The sequence below is a fragment of the Papio anubis genome, chromosome 18, assembly GCF_008728515.1.
Source record: "Papio anubis isolate 15944 chromosome 18, Panubis1.0, whole genome shotgun sequence".
Taxonomy (NCBI): Eukaryota; Metazoa; Chordata; class Mammalia; order Primates; family Cercopithecidae; genus Papio; species Papio anubis.
In genome coordinates, this window is record NC_044993.1 from 61,923,546 (window position 1) to 61,948,080 (window position 24,535).

Below are 24,535 nucleotides of genomic sequence, written 5' to 3' on the forward strand. Positions count from 1 at the left end.
TTAATTAATTTTTGCTTTGTTCCTCAAAAATTGATCACTTTCCCTGTAGTATGCTGGAGTGATCCTGGTATATGGTACCTCAGGAACCACGAAATACAGTACTGCACACGATGAATAAAGCCTTCCTTCCAACCAAGATGTATTTGTTTATTGAACATAATTTTATTGAAGAACTGTGTAGTGGCAGACACTACGCTAGGAGTCAAGAGAAAGCAAACAGACAGGGTATCCTGCCTTCACAAAGCATGCTACGTCGTGGGATATACAGAAAACTGAATATGGTGTGATGATGAGAGGGTAAAGTGGAATCTCCTGTCCTTTGTTCTGTAAGACAAAGGCAGGCAAATTTTTCTTTTCTTTCTTTTTTTTTTTTTTTTTTTTTTTTTTAGAGATGGAGCCTCGCTCTTTCTCCCAGATTGCATGATCTCGGCTCACTGCAACCTCAGCCTCCCGGGCTCAAACAATTCTCCTGCCTCAGCCTCCCAAGTAGCTGGGATTACAAGTGGGCACCACCACGCCCGGCTAATGAGCTAAGCTGGTTTGGTCTTTTCCCTGCTTCTCATTTGCAGGAGGCTGCTCAGCACATCCTCGTCAGCAGAAAACAGCCAGAGACTGCCCTTTCATTCATCTCCCCACCATGCAGGTATAGCACTCATACCAAGACAGAGAGGGGCGGCCAGAACCAGAATGCTGGAGATGCCTTGCAAATGTGTTGGTGGTTCTTTGATTACCAGGGCCAAGCAACAGAAAGGTAAGACTTCTAGTCCTGGTGGCAACAAAAAGAGCCATTCTTTGTGGCCAAAAGGTCAGCGCCTTAAGCAGGGATGAGATGGAGGAAGAGGTTCAAAGTTGAAAGGGTGGTGGGAGAGGAGGGTAAGTGGTTAAACATTTATTAGGTGTGAAGAACTAAAGCAGCTGCTTCAAATGAGGTTCTCACTGAATCCCCCTGACAAACCCTGAAGCTAGGGGAGACTATCCAGACTATCAGACTATCGCCTTTACATGTGAAAAAAACGAAGGCTCAGAGAGAACTTTCCCGAGGCCATTCAGACTCACCCTTGCAGTCTGACTTCAAAGCCAAGGTTGCCTCTGCCTTACCCGGCAGCTGCCCTCGGTTGGATGGAAGTGGACCAAGAACCTCCCGGCTTACTCACACCAATTCCTCTAAGGTCATTCCTCCAAAGGCAGATGAGATATAAACAAGAAGTGTGAGGGCCCAGGAATCCTGAGGGCAGGCGGCCCTGGAAAAAGCTAAATCCCTGCAAAGCTCCTCACCCAGCCTGTAACACCAAGTCACTCACACACAGGGACTCAGGGAGGCGTCGTCCTGGAGACGGGAAGCTGCAGAGACATAATCCAGGACACAGGAGGTGGCCAAAGTCATTGGCAGTGATTTCTACAAGGACTGAAGTAGTCCTTGATGCTGACTTTTCTCAGACTGGATCCCTCCCTCCCTGGCTTTTGAAGGAGCACAGAAGCATGACAGAAAATTCAACAGGGACAGGAATCCCTTTTGTTTTGTTTTGGTTTTTTTTTTTTTTTTTTTTTTGAGACGAGTCTCGCTCTGTCACCCAGGCTGGAGTGCAGTGGCGCTATCTCGGCTCACTGCAACCTCCGCCTCCCGGGTTCAAGCGATTCTAAATGTGAGCCACCGTGGCTGGCTCCAACAGATCTTTTTTTAAAAAAAATTATTAAAATTATTTTATTGATACGTAATATTTGTACATATTTATAGGGTACCTGTGATATTCTGATACATGCCTAGAATGTGTAATGACTTTCAACAGATCTTTGCTTTTTTTTTCTTTCTTTAGGCCGTCTCCAGGGGCTACAGTAGGCTCAGAGAGGCTCCTAGATCTTTGCTTCATTTCTGAAAATGAGTAACTGGTGAAATAAACAAGAAACAAAGATCTAGGAGCCTGAGCTTATGCTAGCCCCGGGAGACTGCCCAAAGAAAGAAAAAAAAAAAGCAAAGATCTGTTGAAAGTCATTACACATTCTAGGCATGTATCAAAATATCACAAGTACCAAGGCCAGGCACAGTGGCTCACACCTATAATCCCAGCACTTTGGGAGCCCAAGGTGAGCAGATCACAAGGTCAGGAGTTCAAGACCAGCCTGGCCAACATGGTGAAACCCTGTCTCTACTAAAAATACAAAAATTAGCAAGGCATGCTGGCGGGCACCTGTAATCCCAGCTGCTCGGGAGGCTGAGGCAGGAGAATCGCTTGAACCCCGGAGGCAGAGGTTGCAGTGAGCCAAGATGTTGCCATCGCACTCCAGCTTGGGCAACAAGAGCAACACTCCGTCTCAAAAAAAAAAAAACACAGGTACTTCATACAAATGTACAAATATTATGTACCAATAAAATGATCTTAATAATTAAAAAAAAAAAACTGTTGGAGCCAGGCACGGTGTCTCACATTTGTAATCCCAGCTAGTTGGCAGGCTGAGGTGAGAGGATCACTTGAGCTCAGGAGTTTGAGACCAGCCTGGTCAACAGAACAAGATCTCTGTCTCTATAAAAGTTTAAAAACCAGCCAGGCATGGTGGTGCAAGCCTGCAGTCCCAGCTATTTCAGAGGCTCACACAAGGGGATCACTTGAGCCTAGGAGTTCCAGGCTTCAGTGAGCCATGATCACAGCACTGTACTTCAGCCTGGGTAACAGAGCAAGACCCCAACTCTAAAACACTAAATAAATACATAGAAGGGCTGAGAAAAAAAGGAAGGATGACACAGCAACATGAAGGAGAGGGAAAGACTAAGGATTCTGTTAGCAGAGAATTTCCACACACCGCCACCAAATGCAACAAGGTCGAACGTTTGGCTGTGAAAGGGGAACCAGCAAAAGACAACACATTTTACTCAGCAATGACACTGACATAGTGATAAGAAAGATTCCTGGATTCCCAGCAGCAGCCGCGGCCAGGGCTAGAACTGAAAGCTCAAGGGAGCAGGAGACCACCGGACATTTGTTACATGACATGATCCACTTCCAGGTTCAGCTCCAAAGCAGATCACTGTGAACAGCTTCCTCATCTGTACAGTGGCAGTAATAACAGTCCTGCTACTCACAGGGCTCTCGAAGAACGGAATGAGTTAATTTACATCAAAGTGCAAGTCTTGCACAAAGTACTAAGCGTTAATAGTTATTATTTAGCATTATGCTTGTCATTCACATGGAAATGTTTTTCCAACATTAAATTGGAAGATAACAGAACCTCTGGGGTTTCTGTTGCTGGTGCTGACAACATTTAATTATGAAATGCCATGCTATCCTCAGGCATCAAATTAAAACAGATTATTAATTTCCCAGCAACCAGGACGCCACACTGGTGAAATAAACCAGTGTGCCGCAGGGCCCCAAACCCAGAGGAGACTGTACCATGTGGCTCTGAGAATTCTGCGCAAAAGATGATTTCATTTAAATTAAGATGCCAGACAACACCATTACGTTTTGACTACTATTAAGACATGGATTTCTGTGCGCACATACCACCCCACCAAGTCCTACTCGATGACTGCCCTGCCTACTATTAAAAAACAAATAAAAAGAAAAAGAGCAGAAGGAAGACAAGCTCCTCCAAGCTATGGCCAGGCAGAGCGGTACCTGTTTCGGTTTTGCTGGCAAAGCCTGCTGCCTGCTTGATCGCTGCTGCCGTGAGTGCCAGTCCTCGACTCCTCTTCAAGCCATGCTGCAGGACGGCTTCAAACTGGGCACAGAGACAGGTGACCCTGTGAGAGAACCAATGACTCATCAGTCTCCCCAGAAAAGGGAGTAGCAACTAGGGCAGCCCCAGCATCTCCAGGAAGTGAGTAAGCTGCCAGGTGTAAACCTTAACGTGAAGGCAGACAGGAGACACCTGGATTTGCAGGCTGGGTAACTGACCTGCGCCACTCCACACACCTCCTGTATATGATGTTCATTTCACAGAGCTCAGGATGCCCAGCACAGTCTACCCATATGCATCAGACTGGCACAGTAACAATTCACAAGGAACATGGGAACAGGGACGGGTGCCAGCTGGCAGGGGTGCAGAGGGGGGACAAGTTAAAAACCAATCAGTTCCGTGTGGGGAGCGGTTGGATGTTAATTGCATCCAATTCACAAGTTTTAACTCTAATTCATATTACGTGTAGTTTAAGGAACAAGATTATGTTTTTGGAGACTGAATTCACCAGGCTGCCAAATTGGAAACATTGTGTAATTTCATGGCCTGTTACATGCTCTGAAAAAAATATATGAATTCTGAGTCTCATTCTTTATTCTGTTATATGAGATTACATGCTCTAAAAATAATAATAATATGAATTCTGATTCTTGTTCTTTATTCTGTTGTAAGAGATTACATTGTGAACTCAGATTGTGAGTTGATGGAATTTTCAATTAAGTTACAATTACTGTGCATTTAATTGAATTTGTTTCTCAATAACCAGAGAAATAGGAGATTCAGGAACAAAGAGATGAGGTCACAGCAACTGCACTTGATCTTAGCAATCTTCTCAGGACTCCTGAGCCTCTGCCCATTTGGGTCTGTGGACTTCTGAGCCCTTTCCATTCACTCATGCAACAAATGTTAAGAAATTCTGAATGTCTGCCATATGCCGGCACTGTTCTAGGCTCTGAGGAGATGATGGTGGGAGTGAGACAGGCAAGGTTTCTGCCTCACTCATGTGCATGTTTCTAGCAAAGAATGCACATGTTTGTGCATGATACACAAATAAGTTAACGAGACCATTTCAGTTAATCAGAACTTAGAAGAAAATAAGACAGGATGAGATGGCAGGTAGTGATGGGGCAAGGACAGGCTTAGAATCTGTGGGCTGAATAAAGGTAGCCTTGGAATTACGAGCTGGATATGACAAGGGCAGCCGGCTGGAAAGACAGGTGCTCCACCCATCCCAACACCCATGGTAACAATACTCCAGGTGTTTATCACTCTGTGCATAGTAAAATATTTTCATACCCATTATTTTACTCTTCTCATCAACACTATATAGATGAGGCAGGTATTATTATCTCCATTTTACACTTGAAGAAGCTGAGGCTAAGGACATTTAAGTGACCTCCTGAAAACTGCATAATAAGCAGCAACATCCGTACCTGAACCCCATCCTCGTAAGCTGATCTAATGTGGTTTCCTCCATCCCCCATATCACCAAGATGAACATCCTTTATTCTAAGATAAAAGTCCTCTAGCTCCCTTACTGAATCTTCACTCGTCATTCTGTCTACGCCATACAACCCTAACACAGCATCAGCAAATCCACAGCATTCATGCCTTTCCATTGTATTCTGTGCCCATGACAGACATCACTAATCGATCCCAGCATTGTAGGCCACCACTAGCAGATGACCAAAGCTGGCCCTCCACAGAAGGAAGCCTATTAGGCATCACAAATCTGATACTGCCCCTCAACCACACTGCTTGGTTTTCACCTTCTATCTTATCTTTGCTGGATCCCTGACACTGAGCTCAGTACCTGGTACACAGTGTGTGCCCCATAAATGTTTTTCCAGTGGGTAAGTAGTAGGTAAATGAATGATTAGCCTTGAACCAAAGATCCCAGAATACTCCTCCACATTGAAACAAGCCTCTTTGCTGGGCAGATAACACTCTCAATTATTATAGATGTGCATACGCTAGTCTCTGTGCACATAGGCACTTTTTTTTTTTTTTGAGATGAAGTTTTGCTCTTGTTGCCCAGGCTGGAGTACAATGGCACAATCTCAGCTCACTGCAACCTCCGCCTCCCAGGTCCAAGCGATTCTCCTGCCTCAGCCTCCCATGTAGCTGAGATTACAGGTGCCCTCCACCACACCTGGCTAATGTTTGTATTTTAGTAGAGATGGGGTTTCGCCATGTTGGCCAGGCTGGTCTCCAACTCCTGACCTCAGGAGATCCGCCTGCCTTGGCCTCCCAAAGTGCTGGGGTTACAGGTATGAACCACTGTGTCCAGCCTCATAGGCACATATTTTAAGGCTTCCTGAAAGCTGGGACATCCACCAAAACTCTCTAAATACCACAGAAACCAAAACCATGGCACAGAGCAACATTGACCCTGATCAGGCGTCTGTCTCAGAAAGAGAGAAAAAAACAAAAACAAAAACAAAAAAACTCTGGGGTGTGTTGAGAGTTCTCTGTAATTAACCAAAGCCTCTATCTTTAAAAGAATCTTCTGCAAATACAGCAATCAACTCAACAATTGCTATCCGTTTGCTTAGTTCCAATGCACAAGTCAGTAACTGCCCAGCCAGCTCTAGATAAAACTAGGGCCCTAAGAGGAATGGAATGCAGGTGAACTGCACAAACCCAGTCCCCAAGGTTTGGATTACATCATCAGTACTGTGTCACAGAGGCACACAGGTCACAACTAACCTAACACCGCGTGAATACCCAGGTGGATGCTAGTCCTATAATTAGATCATTATGATGCCTTCCTTGCCAAAGGCCGTTCTAGTTAACACCCTCCCCATATGCCCTTTCCACCTCCTGAGCACGTATCTACTGGTCATTCAAGACAGACTTTGGCTGGGCGTGATGGCTCACACTTGTAATCCCAGCACTCTGGAAGGCCAAGGCGGGGATGGATCAACTGGGGTCAGGAGTTCGAGACCAGCCTGGCCAACATGGTGAAACTCCATTTCTACTTAAAAAAAATACAAAAAAATGAGCTGGGTGTGGTGGCACATGCTTATAATCCCAGCTACTCTGGAGGCTGAGGCAGGAGAATCACATGAATCTAGGAGGCGGAGGCTGCAGTGAGCCGAGATCGTGCCATTGTACTCTAGCCTGGGCAATAAGAGCGAAACTCAGTCTCAAAAGAAAAAAACAAGACTTAGCTCACGTATTCTCTCCTCCAGGAAGCCTTTCTGAATGTTTCCTCATTCTGAGTTTCTTTCTACTGCAGCACTCGCCACTCTCTGTTAATGGTCTGATTTCCAGGGCTGCCTGCTCTTGCTAACTGTGAGCTTCCGTGCACTTAGCACCACGCCTGGTTGCTATAGAGAATGTGACCGACACGGTCTCTCCAGTCGGGGAACTCAAGATTATGAACATGATGTACATTTTGGTGGGAGATGCATCTCAGGAGATTTCGTGTAATTTGTCATTCAAATCCAGATCAGTTAAAACTAGGGAATCAAGTAGAACACACCTGTCTAAGCACAGGAATCTACTCTTTAGCTTCTGATGGGCACATCTTGGACGTACCAACTGATAACTGTATCATACACTAGGTCACACTAAGGCTTTCCACTGCTTCCCATCTTATATGGGAAGCAGTAGATGATAATTCCCCAAAAATGAAAGGGGCACTAGCTTTAGTACAGTTCTTTTTTTTCTTTTTCTTTTTTTTTTTTTTTTTTTTTTTTTTGAGATAGGGTCTTGCTCTGTTGTTGCCCAGGCTGGAGTGTGGCAGTGTGATCATGGCTCCCTGCAGCCTCAACCTCCCCCAAACAATCCTCCCACGTCAGCTGACCAAGTAACTGAGACTACAGGCATGCACTACCATGCGCAGCTACCTTTTTTTTTTTTTTTAGACAGAGTCTCACTTTGTTGAGAAGGCTGGAGGTACCCAGAATACTCTCTGCTGCAGACACTCCAGCTTCACTGCAGACGTCAGCTGCCTCCTTGCCATTTTATCACACCAAACTTCCATTCCAAGGTAATGAACTAGGAATATTATTTTCAATAAGTGGGTTACTTAACAACAGTGAATATTTTAATTTTTTAAAAAGCACCAGTCAGGTGGGGCGCAGTAGCTCACATCTATGATCCCAGCACTTTGGGAGGCCAAGGCAGGCGGACCACTTGAGGTCAGGAGTTCAAGACCAGCCTGGCCAACATGGGGAAATCTCATCTCTACTAAAAACACAAAAATTAGTTGGGCGTTACGGCGGCCACCTGTAATTCCAGCTACTGGGGAGGCTGAAGCAGAATTCCTTGAACCCAGGGGGCATAGGTTGCAGTGTGAGCCGAGATCACACCACTGCACTCCACCTTGGGCAACAGAGAGAGACTCAGTCTCAAAAAAAAAAAAAAAAAGGAATAAGGTACTGATCCATGCTACAACATGGAAGAACCTTGAAAATATTATGCTAGAGGAAGGAAGCCAGACACAAAACACCACACATTGTAAATTCCATGAAACGTCTAAGAAGGGTAAATACAGACAGTCCTCAACATAACCATGGTTCAATTTATGATTTTTTGTCCTGATAGGATTATCAGGATATAACCCCATCATAAGTCAAGGAACATTTGGATATAGAAACAGAAAGTCATTTAATTAGTGGTTCTCTAAGGCTGGGGTTGAAATTAGGGATTAAGTGTTAACTAGCACAAGGGAATTTGGGGGGGATAATGGAAATGCTCTAAAACTGAATTGTCATGATGCTTGCACAACTCTATAAATGTATTAAAAAGCACAAAAATCAGCTGGGCAAGGTGGCTCACACCTGTAATCCCAACACTTTGGAAGGCTGAGGTGGGCGGATCACCTGAGGTCAGAAGTTCGAGACCAGCCTGGCCAACATGGTGAAACTCCCTCTCTATTAAAAAATACAAAAATTAGCCAGGCGTAGTGGCAGGCCCCTGTAATCCCAGCTACTCCAGACGCTGAGACTGGAGAATCGCTTGAACCTGGGAGGTGGAGGTTGCAGTGAGCCAAGATGGTGCCACTGTACTCCAGCCTGGGCAACAACAGCGAAACTCTGCCTCAAAGAAAAGAAAAAAAAAAAAAGCACAAAAATCACTGAATTGAAAGAAAAAAAAATCACTGAATTGTGTACTTACAATTTTAATGGCATAAAAACTAGACCTCAATAAAGCTGTTTACAAAAAAAAAAAACTTCCTCCCCAGGTGCTCAGTAGAAGTCTGACAAAGTAGCAAAAGAGTTGTGAATGGAAAATGAAGTAACTTCCTTCTGCTGCATTTAAAACTGTCCACCAACATCAGCACAGCTGGACACTGCACCCGCTCAACCAGTTTTCTGTTAAGATTCAGCAAGCGTGTGTTTTCATTAGCTTTGTCTTATCTTTTTTTTTTTTTTTGAGATGGAGCCTCGCTCTGTTCCCCAGGCTGGAGTGCAGCGACGTGATCTCGGCTCACTGTAACCTCCGCCTCCCAGGTTCAAGATTCTCCTGCCTCAGCCTCTGGAGTAGCTAGGATTACAGGCACGTGCCACCATGCCTGGCCAATTTTTTTGTATTTTTAGTAGAGACAGGGTTTTACCATGTTGGCCAGGCTGATCTCGAACTCCTGACCTCAAGTGATTTGCCCACCTTGGCCTTCCAAAGTGCTAGGATTACAGAAGTGAGACACGAAGCACAGCCTGTCCTATATTTCAAGACTGCTTAATCTGCCACACTAATCTAGTAAAAGATTCCTAAGAATCCTATACTTCTGCATGGCAAATATTAGAACAACAGGATCAGCTATGAATGCTGCATTTTTATAAACTGCATCAAATTAACCTTGTGACAGAAGGACCTATTTACTTGATACTTTTTTTTTTTTGAGTCAGAGTCTCGCTATGTTGCCCAAGCTGAAGTGCAGTGGCACAATCTCGGCTCACTGCAACCTCTGTCTCCTGAGTTCAAGCAATTGTCCTGACCCAGCCTCCCAAATAGCTGGGATTACAGGTGCGCGCCACCATGCCCAGCTAATTTTTTTTAATTTTTTTGTAGAGATCGGGTTTCATTGTGTTGGCCAGGCTGATCTCAAACTCCTGACTTGTGAGCCGCCAGCCTCAGCCTCCCAAAGTGCTGGGATTCCAGGTGTGAGCCACCGTGCCTGGCAATTCTTTTACTATGTTACAGCTTTACTGGAGCCTTTTTGAGAAAACCAAGTACAGTCATGAAAATGGACTGGATTATCCTCATTTGTAAAATTTCAATGTTAGCTGGAATGGAGTCTGCTGTACCAATGAAAATCATTCAGTCAACAGTATGAGCCGTATCTCAGATTGAAGACAGTAAGTACAAGGCCATTACATGACAATCATTTGAAATGGGCCATGAGGCCAGGTTCAGTGGCTCACACCTGTAATCTCAGCACTTTGGGAGGCCGAGACAGGAAGATCACCTGAGGTCAGAAGTTCCAGACCAGCCTGGCCAACATGGCAAAACCCTATCTCTACTAAAAATACAAAAATTAGCTGGGCATGGTGGCGAGCGCCTATAATCCCAGCTACTCAGGAGGCTGAGACAGGATAATCACTTGAACCCAGGAGGCAGAGGTTGCAGTGAACTGAGATGGCACCACTGCACTCCAGGCTGAGCAACGGAGTGATACTCTGTCTCAAAAAAAAAAAAAGAAAAGAAAAGAAAACAAAAAAGAAGAAGAAATGGGCCATGAGCTATATTTATGTTTAATTAACTTTTCAAAAAGATTTACATCCTTAATCCATGAATTTCAGTAGCAGAAATCAATCCTAGACTATAATCTACAAATCAGATAAAAATCTAAGAATAGGTGGGGCGCAGTGGCTTACACCTGCAATCCTAGCAATTTGAGAGGCCGAGGGGGGCAGATCACTTGAGGCCAGGAGTTTGAAACCAGCCTGGGCAACAAAGCAAAACCTTGTCTCTATCCTAAAAAATAAATAAATAAATAAATAAATAAATAAATAAATAAATAAATAAATTTTTTAAAGAGTTAAGATTACAGGCACAGTGGCCTGAAACCCTGGCTCTACAAAAAATAAAAAAATTAGCCCTGGGTGTGGCTGTGCATGCCTGTAGTCCCAGCTACTCAGGAAGCTGAGACAGGAGGGTTTCTTGAGCCCAGGAAGCGGAGGCTACGGTGAGCCAGGATCACACCAATGCACTTTAGCATGGGTGACAGAGCAAGACCTTGTCTTTAAAAAAAAAAAAAACTTAGAAACTGCCTAAATATTTAACACTTGGGAAACTGGTTAGATAAACAATACCTATTTAGGTCTTAAAAATGTTTACCAAGAGCTTATACTGATAAGTCAGTATCTTTATAACATAAGATGAAAAATAAGCAGGATAGGGAACTGTATGTTAAGTATGCTCTCAGTTGTGCTTAAAAAAAACAATACAGGTCAGGCGCAGTAGCTCACGCCTGTAATCCCAGCACTTTGGGAGGCCAAGGCAGGCGGATCACCCGAGGTCAGGAGTTTGAGACCAGCCTGATTAAAATGGTGAAATCCCATTTCTACTAAAAATACAAAAAAAAAAGTCGGGTGTGGTGGCGCCCACCTGTAATCCCAGCCACTTGGGAGGCTGAGGCAGGAGAAACACTTGAACCCGGGAAGTGGAGATTGCAGTGAGCCAAGACTGCACCACTGCACTTCAGCCTGGGTGACAGAGCGACATTCTATCCCCAAAAAGTAAATAAATAAAAAGAATTATTAGAACTGTAACTTGGAGGCCGGGTGCGGTGCACGCCTGTAATGCCAGCACTTTGGGAGGCCGAGGCAGGCGGATCACGAGGTCAGGAGATCATCCTGGCTAACATGGTGAAACCCCGTCTCTACTAAAAATACAAAAAATTAGCCAGGTGTGGTGGCGGGTGCCTGTAGTCCCAGCTACTTGGGAGGCTGAGGCAGGAGAATGCCATGAACCCGGGAGGCGGAGCTTACAGTGAGCCAAGATCACGTCACTGCACTTCAGCCTAGGCAACAGAGCAAGGCTCCATCTCAAAAAAAAAAAAAGGCCGGGCATGGTGGCTCACACCTGTAATCCCAGCACTTTGGGAGGCTGAGGCGGGCGGATCACAAGGTCAGGAGATCGAGACCATCCTGGCCAACACAGTGAAACTCCATCTCTACTAAAATACAAAAATTAGCCGAGCATGGTGGCATGTGCCTGTAATCCCAGCTACTCAGGAGGCTGAGGCAGGAGAATCGCTTGAACCAGGGAGTTGCAATGAGCTAAGATCACACCATGGCACTCCAGTCTAGCGACAGAGTGAGACACTGTCTCCAAAAGAACTATACCTTGGAAATGTTTCAACACAGGAGTACCAAGAGAAAAAATAAAAATGCAGAGCACTATGTATGATTCCATTTTTGTAAAACAATGGCAATAAAGGCTATATATGTGTGTATATATATACATGGCTATTTTATTTGTAAATAATTGTGTAAGCATGGGAAAATATAGAACAAATAATTCTTGGTCATTAACATAAGCAACCCAAAGGGAAGGAGAACATATAGGACAGAAAAAAAGGGACCCTCCCCCTCTCCCCAAAATAAAATAGTTGATCAAAAAGTAAAAAAAAAATTCATGCTTGGCAACAGTGATAACTCACAAGGCAGCAGTTTTCAAGGTACCATAAGTGTGAAGGTTTGAGAATAGCAGAAAGGTATATACAAAGAATCAAATTAATCTTTGTACAGAGGAACCAGAAAATGGAAAAATAACCTATCTTTAAATGGTAAATCATAATTTCTGATGATTTTCTTTTTCTTTTCTTTTTTTTTTTTTTTTTTGAGACGGAGTTTCATTCTTGTCGCCCAGGCTGGAGTGTAATGGTGTGATCTCGGCTCACCACAACCTCTGCCTCCCGGATTCAAGCAATTCTTCTGCCTCAGCCTCCCGGGTTCAAGGAATTCTTCTGCCTCAGCCTCCCAAGAAGCTAGGATTACAGGCATGCGCCACCACCCAGCTAATTTCATATTTTTAGTAGAGACAGGGTTTCTCCACGTCGGTCAGGTGGGTCTCGAACTCCCAACCTCAGGTGATCTGCACACCTCGGCCTTCCAAAGTGCTCGGATTACAAGCATGAGCCACCACGCCTGACTCTGATAATTCTCAAATGTTACTAATATAAACAATAATTGTCCACCCTGGCATAGACAGATCTCCAGCTCTTGGTCTAGATGCAAATGCTGCCTGGATGCTCTTGGCAGATGAGGAATGTCAAAATCAGGAACAGGTGCTGGCACTGAGAAGGAATCTGCTGAAGGAGCCGGTAAATCAAAAGGGAAAAAGGGAGTGGAGAAAAACAAGAGCCCCTGGATGCAGACATGAATAAATGAGAAACGAAAAATCACATGAAGCCAATTGCCAACGGGATCTCCAAGTCTGGTCAAAGTCCACAGCGTGGGAGAACAAAAAATTCAAATCAAAAGCTTGCTTTAAAAAAATAAGAACTCAGTCAGGCACAGTGGCATGTACCTAGAGTCCCAGCTATTCGGGAGTTTGAGGAAGGAGGATCACTTGAGGCCAGGAGTTCAAAGCCAGCCTGGGCAATATAATGAGATCCATCTTTAAAAACATTTTAAAAACATTTTCTTAATAAATAAAAATAAAATAAAGGCCAGGCACAGTGGCTCATGCCTGTAATCCTAGCACTTTGGGAGGTTGAAGCAGGTAGACTGCCTCAGCTCAAGAGTTCAAGACCAGCCTGGGCAACACGGTGAAACCCTGTCTCTACTAAAATACAAAACAAAAAAAATTAGCCGGATATGGCGGTGCGTACCTGTAATCCCAGCTACTTGGGAGGCTGAGACAGAGAATCACTTCAACCTGGGAGGCAGAGGTTGCAGTGAGCCAAGATCATGCCACTGCACTCCAGGCTGGGCAACAGAGCGGGACTCCATCTCAAAATTAAATACATAAATAATAAATAAAAATAAAAAATTTAAAAACCAATATATATTTATTTTCATTCCTGCTTTCTGGCCAGCAGTGCATGAGACCACCCTTTTGTCCTCTGTCTTGCTAAAAAAAAAATATATATATAGCTAATTATATATTATATATAAATATAAATACATATATATATATATATATATTTCTTTTTTTTCCCAGTAGAGACGGGGTTTCACCACATTGACCAGGCGGTCTCGAACTCCTGGCCTCAAGCAATCTACCCCCCTCAGCCTCCCAAAGTGCTGGGATTGGAGGCGTGAGCCACCGTGCCTGGCCACTAACAATAATCTTGACTGTTGTTTTGAGATTTTGTCAGTCTGGTGGGTGAAAAGTAGGCAGCTCACTGTTGCTTTAATTTGCATTTCCTTGACTACTAGTGAATTTCAGTGTCTTTTTTTCCCCTAATACATGTTTGCTGGCTATTTGGCTTTGCCGTTTTGAGCAAAGCTTCCATAGTAGATCCATGGCATTATTTCTCAGCCTCCACATTCGAGTAATCACTGAATCTCATCAAGGCTCAGTCCTGAACCTCAATCCTCCTGTCTCTTCCCCAGTCCCCGCTTCACTCAGCCCTCCAACCCTGGCTCTCCCAGACTCCGTCTCACCCCACCCACCTCCACCCACCCCAACCCATGCATCCTGGGCAGAAGCTATCTCCCTGAAATGCAAATCTGACTGTGTCATTTTCTGTCTTTCTTTTTTACCAATTGGCACCACACCATGCTATGGGTTCACAGTACATGACATGATTTTAGGGGAACACAGATAAACATTTATATGTGTCAGGAAAAAATATAACCAGACCCAGACCACAGTAGACAGTGCCTTGGAATTCCACTTCAAGCCAACCTCTGGCTCAGATGGAACACAGAAATGGCAAAAATGGTGAAAATGGTACATGATGGCCTAAGTTTAAGAAATAATACCCTGACAGGCACGGTGGCTCACACCTGTAATCTCAGCACTTTGGGAGGCTGAGGCAGGCAGATCACGAGGTCAGGAGTTTGAGACCAGCCTGGCTAACATGGTGAAACCCCATCTCTACAAAAAATACAAAAATTAGCCAGGCATGGTGGCGGGCGCCTCTCTGGAGGCTGAGGCAGGAAAATCACTTGAACCTTGGAGGCGGAGGTTGCAGTGAGCCAAGATTGCGTCATTGTACTCCAGCCTGATCAACAAAAGCAAAACTCTGTCTCAAAAATAAAAAAAGAAATAATGCCCTAACTGATGGCATTCAAATACTTCCCTGTGATGGCATTCAAATACTTCCCTGCTGACTTCCCACCTGTCTCCCAAACCAAACAACACTCATCCACACACCCCACCATTGTGCCCCACATCCCTGCACCTTCACATCTGCTATTCCCTCTGCCTAAAATTCCTATCCCACCTATCTGACCACTAACAACCCTGGTGTCACCTCTATGACAACTAATATTTATTACAGGTCACCATAATTGTCCACAATTTACATGTCCAACTCCCAGATTCAATTTTGAATTTCTTGGAGACAGCAACCATCTCATCCAATTTGCATCGCCAATGCCAACATAGTGCTCTACAAATAAATAGCCGTTGAATGAAGGAATTAATGAGGCAATCCTTCTAGCCTTCAGTTACTAGTAATTGTCAAAAAACACAGGTATGTCTAATCATTAGAAAAAAAGTGTATTGAGTTTATTACGTTCTTACTGGGTGTCCCAAGCAAATATTATTACAGCTAATCCTGACTATAACCCTAGGAAGTGAGTATCATTATTATCATCTGATTTTCCAGATGGTGCATGAGAGGCTTAAAGGAGCTAGGTCAGTCCAAAATTACACAGCTGGTAACTGGTGATTTGTGGCTGAAGTAGGCATGAAGGTCAGTATGTCTGACACCAAAGCTCACACCCCATGCTCACCACGTCTCCCCACTGTCAGGTTCATGACAATGATGATGATGGTGCTAACATATTGTTTACTATGGCCTAGGCAGTGCTCTCAACAACTATCAATATAAATAAGACAAATATTAATTAAAATTCAGATATAAAAATAGGCTCAGGGCCAGGCATAGTGACTCACACCTATAATCCTAGCACTTTGGGAGGCCAAGAAGGATGGATCACCTGAGGTCGGGAGTTTGAGAGCAGCCTGGCCAACATGGTTAAACCCCGTCTCTACTAAAAATACAAAAATTAGCTGGGTGTGGTGACACAAGCCTAAAATCCCAGCTACTCGGAGGCTGAGGCACAAGAATCGCTGGAACCCAGGAGGTGGAGGTTGCAGTGAGCCGAGATCACACCACTGCACTCCAGCCTGTGTGACAGAGTGAGACCCTGTCTCAAAAAAAAAAAAAAAATTCAGATATAAAAATGGGCTTAGATTTGTTAAACGTCCTAGAGGTTCCCCATTGCTAGAAATAATCTTTTTTCAAAAAAAACCCCAAGCAATTCATTTAATCAAGCAGTAAAATAAAAGAGTATGCAATATGGACTGTCTAGTACAGAGTCTCAGAGTAGAAATAAAGTACTTGGGGTAAGGGAGGGGGAGAATCCAATTAATGAACCCCAGGATTTTTGACCAGGATGACAAGAATCGTAACATCCAGTCAACACCTCAAATTAGTTAGAGGCTGGTAAGAAACTTGTGACGCAGGGAACATAAAACTCACATGACAAACATTCAGAGACATTTAAAAGAGAAAAAAATACCTGAAAAAACCATTCCGTTTCGTAAGTCCTCTGGGGGATACACGTGACAGTTTTCAACTGCATTAAGAATAACATCAGGAACAACAAAGGGCAGCTGGTTTTGGTTTTTAGCTTCCTGAAAAGTCCAAAACTGATTCTAATTCCTCGGCAGGTTAAAAAAAAAAAACACCAAAACAAATCATTCTTTCTCGCATGCTTTGAAGGGAGAAGAAATGCTCTCCTATGATTTCCTCTGACAGTCACCTGAAAGTTCACAAAAAAGAGGAATTTCTTTTTTTTTTTTTTGAGACAGGGTCTCACTCACATCAACCAGGCTAGAGTGCAGTGGTGAGTTGATGGCTCACTGCAGCCTCGACCTCCTAGGCTCAAGTGATCCTCCCGCTTCAGCCTCCTGAGTAGCTGAGACCACAGGCCTGCACCACCACACCCAGCTAGCTAATTTTTTTTTTCTGTAGACAGGGGGTTTCGCCATGTTGCCCAGGCTGGTCTCAAACTCCTGGGCTCAAGTGATCCTCCCACCTTGGCCTCCCAAAGTGCTGAGATTACAGGTGCAGGCCACCGCACCTGGCCAAAATTAACCATTTCTAAATGCAGATCAATACCTGAAGCCAACTCACTGCCACCCATATGGCAAAGAGATCCAGTGTGTGAGTGTGTGGTAAACATCTACCAAGTGTCAAAACACCTTACATATCCTTATAATGAAAATCACAACAGCTAATAATTACTGGAAACTTACTACCTGCCAGGCAGTGTTCTAAGCGCTGTACATGAACTGACTCATAACAACCCTCTGAAGTGAATACCGTTATACTACCCATTTCAGAGTTGCGGAAATTCAGGTGCAAGAAAGAAACTTGCCCAAAATCGCAACACAATTCAGAACCGGCAAACCTAGGATTCAAACGCCAAGCTCCAAAGCCCACGTTGATTCCACTGCCTCCGTTACTGTTCCCGTTCAAAATTTAAAGGGAAAACTTCCAGATTACGTCCTCTGATTCCATATGCGACAAAGACGCCTTGGCGGAACAATCACGTGTGTAGTCTTTGAGGTAACTTACAGGGCCTACAAAGCTCCTGGGCCATTATTTCTAGAAGGGAAAATATTCCAAAGATATCTTAAAGCTGCTTCACAGGCCAGTCTGACTGAAAGAAAGTGGAATAATTTCAATGAACCACAAGAATGAGTCTTTGTTCCTAGGTTAAAAAAAAGAGCTAGAAAACATTGCCAACAGAAAGTAAAGAGGAGAAGCACGCATTTCAGAGTCAGCGGCTGCCACCACTTCCTCCTCGGGAAGCTTCTCAGGACTCCATCTGAAGGAAAAAACAAGTCTCGCCTGCATTTCCCCTAATGTCAATACTGTTTTATGTTCCATGTGAAGACGGCTGCATCTCACAGTGTCCGTCTCTCACAAACAAATATACATACACACACACACATATAACATATATATACACATATATACATATATATTTCACACACATACACACACATACAGAAACATGCTCGCACACATCCACTTTGGATTTTGTATTTTGGCACAATAATACAGTGTACATTTAGGCTCCCAAATCCAGCAACGGTCTGCTCTGTTCTGCTAGCACCGTCTCTACTCGAAACATGATTCGTCCACCCTGACAGCTTTTTTTCGACGTAAGGATATGTGCTATTATTTACTTATTTGTCTTGAATTTGACTCACTTTGTTCAGTTACATACACATGTTTAAAAAATTATTTTAAAATTTAAAAAATGGAAAGCTGCATCACAGTTGTAAATGGAAAACTAGCATCATATGACATAAAAACAGTAGCCTTAAAAGTAAATGAAAAAAAAAAGTGAAAAAAAAAAGTAAAAAAAAAAAAAAAAAAAGGTAAACGTAGGCTGGGCACGGTGGCTCATGCCTGTAATCCCACCACTTTGGGAGGCTGAGGCAGGTGCATCACTTGAGGCCAAGAGTTTAAGACCAGCCTGACCAACATGGTGAAACCCCGTCTCTACTAAAAAATACAAAAATTAGCCAGGCCTGGAGGCGCGCACCTGTAATCCCAGCTACTAGGGAGGCTGAGGCAAGAGAATCACTTGAACCCGGGAGGTGGAGGTTGCAGTGAACAGAGACTGCACCACTGCACTCCAAACTGTGCAACGGAGCAAGGCTCCATCTCAAATTAAAAAAAAAAAAAACTAAATACAATTAAGTAATAAATTTTGACTCTCTGCCATGGCCAGAGGACAGCTCTGAGCCTGAAATCTGCACACTCTGTTTTAAAAAGGAGAGGCATTAGAAACATATTGTTTTTAACTATTTTGAACAAGCTGTCATTTTTGTAAGTCAAAAATGATCCAGGCCGGGTGCAGTGGCTCATGCCTGTAATCCCAGCACTTTGAGAGGCTGAGGCGGGCGGATCACCTGAGGTCGGGAGTTCAGGACCAGCCTGACCAACATGGAAAAATCCCGTCTCTACTAAAAATACAAAATTAGCTGGGCATGGTGGTGCACACCTGTAATTCCAGCTACCTGGGAGGCCGAGGCAAGAGAATCGCTTGAACCCAGGAGACGGAGGTTGTGGTGAGCCAAGATCACGTCACTGCACTCCAGCCTGGGCAATAAGAGCGAAACTCCATCTCAGAAAAAGAAAAAAATTTCCTTGAAAAAGTAGTGAAAAGCAGAACGGATGCAGTGGCTCACGCCTGTAATCCCAGCACTTTGGGAGGCCAAGGTGGGTGGATCACGAGGTCAGGAGATCAAGATTATCCTGGCTAACACGATGAAACCCCATCTCTACTAAAAATACAAAAAAATTAGCTGGCCATGGTGGCGGGCATCTGTAGTCCCAGCTACTCGGGAGGCTGAGGCAGGAGAATGGCGTGAACCAGGGAGGCAGAGCTTGCAGTGAGCCGAGATCACGCCACTGCACTCCAGTCTGGGTGACAGAGAGAGACTCCATCTCAAAAAAAAAAAAAAAAAAAAAAAAAAAAGAAGAAAGAAAAAGTAGTCAAAAGCTTTAAAAACAAAAGGAGAAAAAGGGCAGATGGCTGGATCAGAGAGCAGGGGAAAGCATGTGAGGCCTCCAGGCTGTGTTAAGGATGTGGGTCTTTCTCCCAAGAGCAAAGAGAAGGCAGCTGGGAGGTTTCAAGGGAGCATGAGGTGAGGGAATCTGCATTCTGCATTCAATGTGGTAGAAGCAGGAGAAGAACAAATGGGGAGAGCCCAGAGCTGCAGCGGCCATCCTGTGAGATGCTGGTAATGGGGACCGCAGGCCAGCAGAGGAGCTGGAGGGAAGTAAGTGGATTTGACCTCAACTCCAGGGTCGGGTCAGCTACCAGCGGTGAGGAAGGGAGGCAACTCATCTATCTTGTCAGTCCTCCTAAGTTATTTTTAAATGTTCGCTGACTTTCCCTCTTGAGATTCAACTTTCTTCTTTTTTTTTAATTATTTTTTTGAGACGGAGTCTCACTCTCTCATCCAGGCTGGATTGCAATGGTGCAATCTCGGCTCACTGCAACCTCTGCCTTCCGGGTTCAAGCGATTCTCCTGTCTCAGCCTCCCGAGTAGCTGGGATTACAGGCGGGCACCACCATGTCCGGCTAATTTTTTTAGTACAGACAGGGTTTTGCCATGTTGGCCAGGCTGGTCTTGAACTCCTGACCTTAAGGGATTCACCTGCCTCAGCCTCCCAAAAGGCTAGGATTATAGGCGTGAGCTGCCGCGTCCAGCCGAGATTCAACTTTCTCACAGAATAGGGACAATGATGTGGCCTTTCCAACATGAAGGTGGTGCCACCTTTACCCAAGTACATTTCCAAGGTAAGACCAGAGAAAGAACAAATCATGGAACTCTAGCCCTTTCAAAATGTCTAACCTAGGCTATGGCATTTTGCCTCTCTGAATCAGTTTTCTTTTTTTTTTTTTTTTTTTTTTTGGGGCGGGGGTTTTCTTTTTTCCCCCGGGTGGGGTGCAGTGGCGCAATCTCGGCTCACTGCAAGCTCCGCCTCCCGGGTTCACGCCATTCTCCTGCCTCAGCCTCCCGAGTAGCTGGGACTACAGGCGCCCACCACTGCGCCCGGCTAATTTTTTCTATTTTTAGTAGAGACGGGGTTTCACCATGGTCTAGATCTCCTGACCTTGTGATCCGCCCGCCTCGGCCTCCAAAAGTGCTGGGATTACAGGCGTGAGCCACCACGCCCGGCCTGAATCAGTTTTCTCATCAGTGAAAAAGGGATAACCCAGGCACAGTATGGCTCATACCTGTAATCCCAACATTTTGGGAGGCCAAGGTGGGAGGATCACTTGAGTCCACGAGTTCGAGACCAGCCTGGGCAACATAGTGAGACCCCATCTCTACAAAAAATACAAAAAGTAGCCAAGTATGGTGGCTTGCATCTGTACTCCCAGCTACTCAGGAGGCTGAGGTGGGAAGATCTTGAGCCTGGGAGGTTGAGGCTGCTATGAACCATGATCACACTACTGCACTCCAGGCTGAGTGACAGAGGAAGACCCTGCCTCAAAAAAAAAAAAAAGAAAAAAAGAAAGGATAATACCTCTGCTCCTTCTGAGGACTAAGAATCAACATAAATAAAATGTAGCAAAGGCAGTCACAAACTATAACTATTATTATTACTTTTTTTTTTTTTTTTTTGAGATGGAGTATCGCTCTTGTTGCCCAGACTGGAGCAATTGCGGCTCACCGAAACCTCCACCTCCCAGGTTGAAGCGCTTCTCGTGCCTCAGCCTCCCTGCCTAGCTGGGATTACAGGCATGTGCCACCATGCCTGGCTAATTTTGTATTTTAAGTAGAGACAGGGTTTCTCCACATTGGTCAGGCTGGTCTCGAACTCCTGACCTCAGGTGATCCTCCCGCCTTGGCCTCCCAAAGTGCTGCGATTACAGGCATGAGCCACCATGCCTGGCTATTATTATTATTATTTTTAGAGACAGGGTCTCTGTCTATTGCCCAGGCTGGAATGCAATGGCACGATCGTAGCTCACCGCGGCCTTGAACTCCTGGCCTCAAGCAATCCTCCTACCTCAGCCTCCCAAAGCAATGAGATTACAGACATGAGCCACAGTGCCTGGCCTATTATTAGTAATAGTAAGCAGCATACTCCTTTTAGCCACAAACGACAGTTATCACAGAAGGAATTAACTTTTTCAATTCTACTACAAAACATAACATTTTCTGTAACAAAGGTTATGGTAGCAAATTCTATTATATAGGTTCAGTATTCTTTATCCAAAATGCTTAGGATCAGAAATGTTTCGGATTTCAGGTTTTTCCAGACTGTGGAATATTTGCATTATATAGTTACCAGTTAGGTGAGCCTAATCCAAAAATCCAAAATCCAACTGGCTTCCATTAGCATCTCCTTTGAGCATCAGGTTGGTACTCAAAAAGTTTTAGATTTTGGAGCATTTTGAATTGTGGGTTTTTGGATGAGGGATACTCCACCTGTGTAAGAACACGTTAACCTAACATTCCAAGCAGGACTGCCTCTCTCAGGAAGCGGACAGCACGGTAATGAAGAAAAGTGGTCAAGAAGTCATGGATACTTAGACACACACACACCACACACACCCATACACACACATAAACACAGACAAACCAACCGGGTCAGGAAAGAGGAGTCTTTCCTAATGACCTCTGCATCCCAGGCCCTGGAACAGTGATTGCACTGGAAGCTTTGCTGTCCAGCAGAATCACCTGGAGATCCTGTTGAAATGCAAATTCTCAGCAAGCTCCTCGGCTTCAGTCATTCACACACACACTCATGCACATATACACATCCTGCTCCAATACAACTAGGACAGGACTTAGACACTGCATCATTAATCAATAAGCCTCCCAGGTGATTCTGACGCAAGCGGACCTTGGATCCCTGGCCAAGGCCAGGCCCCATAGTAGGCCCTCAGGAAGGACTAAATTGATCATTGAGTCTAATGATCTAATGCCACGAACATATACTGAGAATCTAATGTACGACAGGCACAAAGTGCTTGTGTAAAACACTGAGAAGTAAAATTTTTAAAAATAAATGGAGAAACACCCTTTCTGCCTTCCAATCTCACAAGCTTCGTGGTGGCACAGATATTTGAACACCTGACTACAGTACAATGTAATACACACTCATCTGGCTAACAAATCTTTACTGAATGCTTCTAGGCACTAGAAAACATCTGTAAACAAGACAGCAAAACATACCTGCCTGCACAGAGCCGACATTATAGTGACAGGATAATAGGCAAAATTAAAAAGCCGAATGTATATATAGTTAGTTGGATGGTGATACGTGCAATGGAGAAAACATAAGCAGAGAAGGCACGGATAATAGGGTGCATCACTTTAAATCTGTGCCAGTTTCGAATCATCCACATGGCTCTATTCCAGGAAGGTCTACATGCTTTGCTCATGGCTGTTAAAAGTTTACAGTAGGAAAGGACAGAAAAAGGAACGATGGACACGGCAGGGTGGGCTACGGTGAGAGTGTGGGGGACATGAACAGTTTCCAGGATGAGATGAACGTTGAGCAAGCAAGTTCCCTTTCCTTTCCTTCCCATGCAGGAATCTCCCTCCTGCCACCTCAGGGGCTGCAGAGCACAAATTAGCTCTGACTGAGCTCACAACGCATTTGCAGCAAGGACTGGATGCTTGCGAGTCTCCTACCTTTGCCAAGCCCTATGTGGCCTATGGGTCTCCTTCCAGCCAATGTTATTAGCTTATGCCATGATGTCAGCCTTTCCTGGGTCGTGAATGTCAATGGCCATTTTTAGGAAATTTTTTTTTTTTTTTTTTGAGATAGAGTCTTGCTTTGTCACCCAGGCTAGAGTACAGTGGCACAATCTCGGCTCACTGCAACCTCTGCCTCCTGGGTTTAGGCAATTCTCCTGCCTCAGCCTCCTGAGTAGCTGGGATTATAGGCACCCGCCACCAAGCCCGGCTAATTTTTGGTATTTTTAGCAGCACAAATCAAGCCTCAAGGGGTTTCACCATCTTGGCCAGGCTGGTCTCGAACTCCTGACCTCGTGATCCACCTGCCTCAACCTCCCAAAGTGGTGGGATTACAGGCATGAGCCACTGCACCCAGCCAAATTTTATTTTTTGAGACAGAGGCTCACCCTGTGTCACTTTGTCACCCAGGCTGGAGTGTAGTGGCGCGATCTCAGCTCACTGCAACCTCCACCTCCTAAATCCTTAATTTTCCCCAAAATTAGCCTGGGTTCAAGCGATTGTCCTGCCTCAGCCTCCCAAGTCTCTGGGACTACAGGCGTGCACCACCACACTCAGCTAATTTTTGTATTTTTAGTAGAGACGAGATTTCACCATGTTGGCCAGCCTGGTCTCGAACCAGGTGATCCACCTGACTCGGCCTCGCAAATGCTGGGATTATAGGCATGAGCCACCGCACCTGGCCCATTTTTAGGAATTATTTTTTATCATAAAAGGAACACATGATCACAATAAAAAACGCGAAAAATACCAGAAAGCAATATTCCCAGTATTCTTACCCCTACTGCTACCTTAGGCCACATTTCAGTGTGTTCTGGCCAGAGTTGCTATCTAACATAGCTAGGACCACTCCATATGCATAGAATTTCGGATCCTGCTCTTTTTACAACATATGCCTTTTTACTATATATGTAATTTCTAAATTATTACCCATGCATTTTTCCATTGAAAACAAATTCCATATAAACATTACTCTTAATGGCTATAAAACATTCCATTGAAAACAAATTCCATATAAACATTACTCTTAATGGCTATATAACATTCCACCGGCTGGGCGCGGTGGCTCACGCCTGTAATCCCAGCACTTTGGGAGGCCGAGGCGGGCGGATCACAAGGTCAGGAGATCGAGACCACAGTGAAACCCCGTCTCTACTAAAAATACAAAAAATCAGCCGGGCGCGGTGGTGGGCGCCTGTAGTCCCAGCTACTCAGGAGGCTGAGGCAGGAGAATGGCGTGAACCCGGGAGGCGGAGCTTGCAGTGAGCCGAGACCCCGCCACTGCACTCCCGCCTGGGCGACCGCGAGAGCCCCCCTCCCTCAAAAAAAAAAAAAAAAAAACATTCCACCCCATTAACGCACTATATTTTATTAACCATTTCCCAATTATTGGGTATTTAGGCATCCAAGTTCTCATAATTATTAATTACCCTGAAAATAATTTTATATGGAAAGGTATCTCGAATAATTCCCTCCGAAT

At 44.6% G+C, this 24,535-nt stretch overlaps 1 protein-coding gene across 7 annotated transcripts in view; it reads right to left on the bottom strand.

Annotated features, from left to right (window-relative positions):
• SNX29 (sorting nexin 29) overlaps nt 1-24,535 on the bottom strand; it is a 588,023-nt gene that overhangs the window by 525,098 nt on the left and 38,390 nt on the right. For 6 of the 7 annotated variants that reach the window (XM_031657934.1, XM_031657931.1, XM_031657930.1 and 3 more), the window contains one exon: nt 3,612-3,736. Coding sequence is in view for 4 of the 7 variants with exons in the window: in XM_031657931.1 (XP_031513791.1) it covers nt 3,612-3,736 (125 nt within the window). In the remaining 3 variants the exon portion in view is untranslated. Of the gene's footprint in view, nt 1-3,611; nt 3,737-16,331; nt 16,572-24,535 lie in introns of those variants that run through there. The other variant, XM_031657935.1, reaches the window with a different exon arrangement.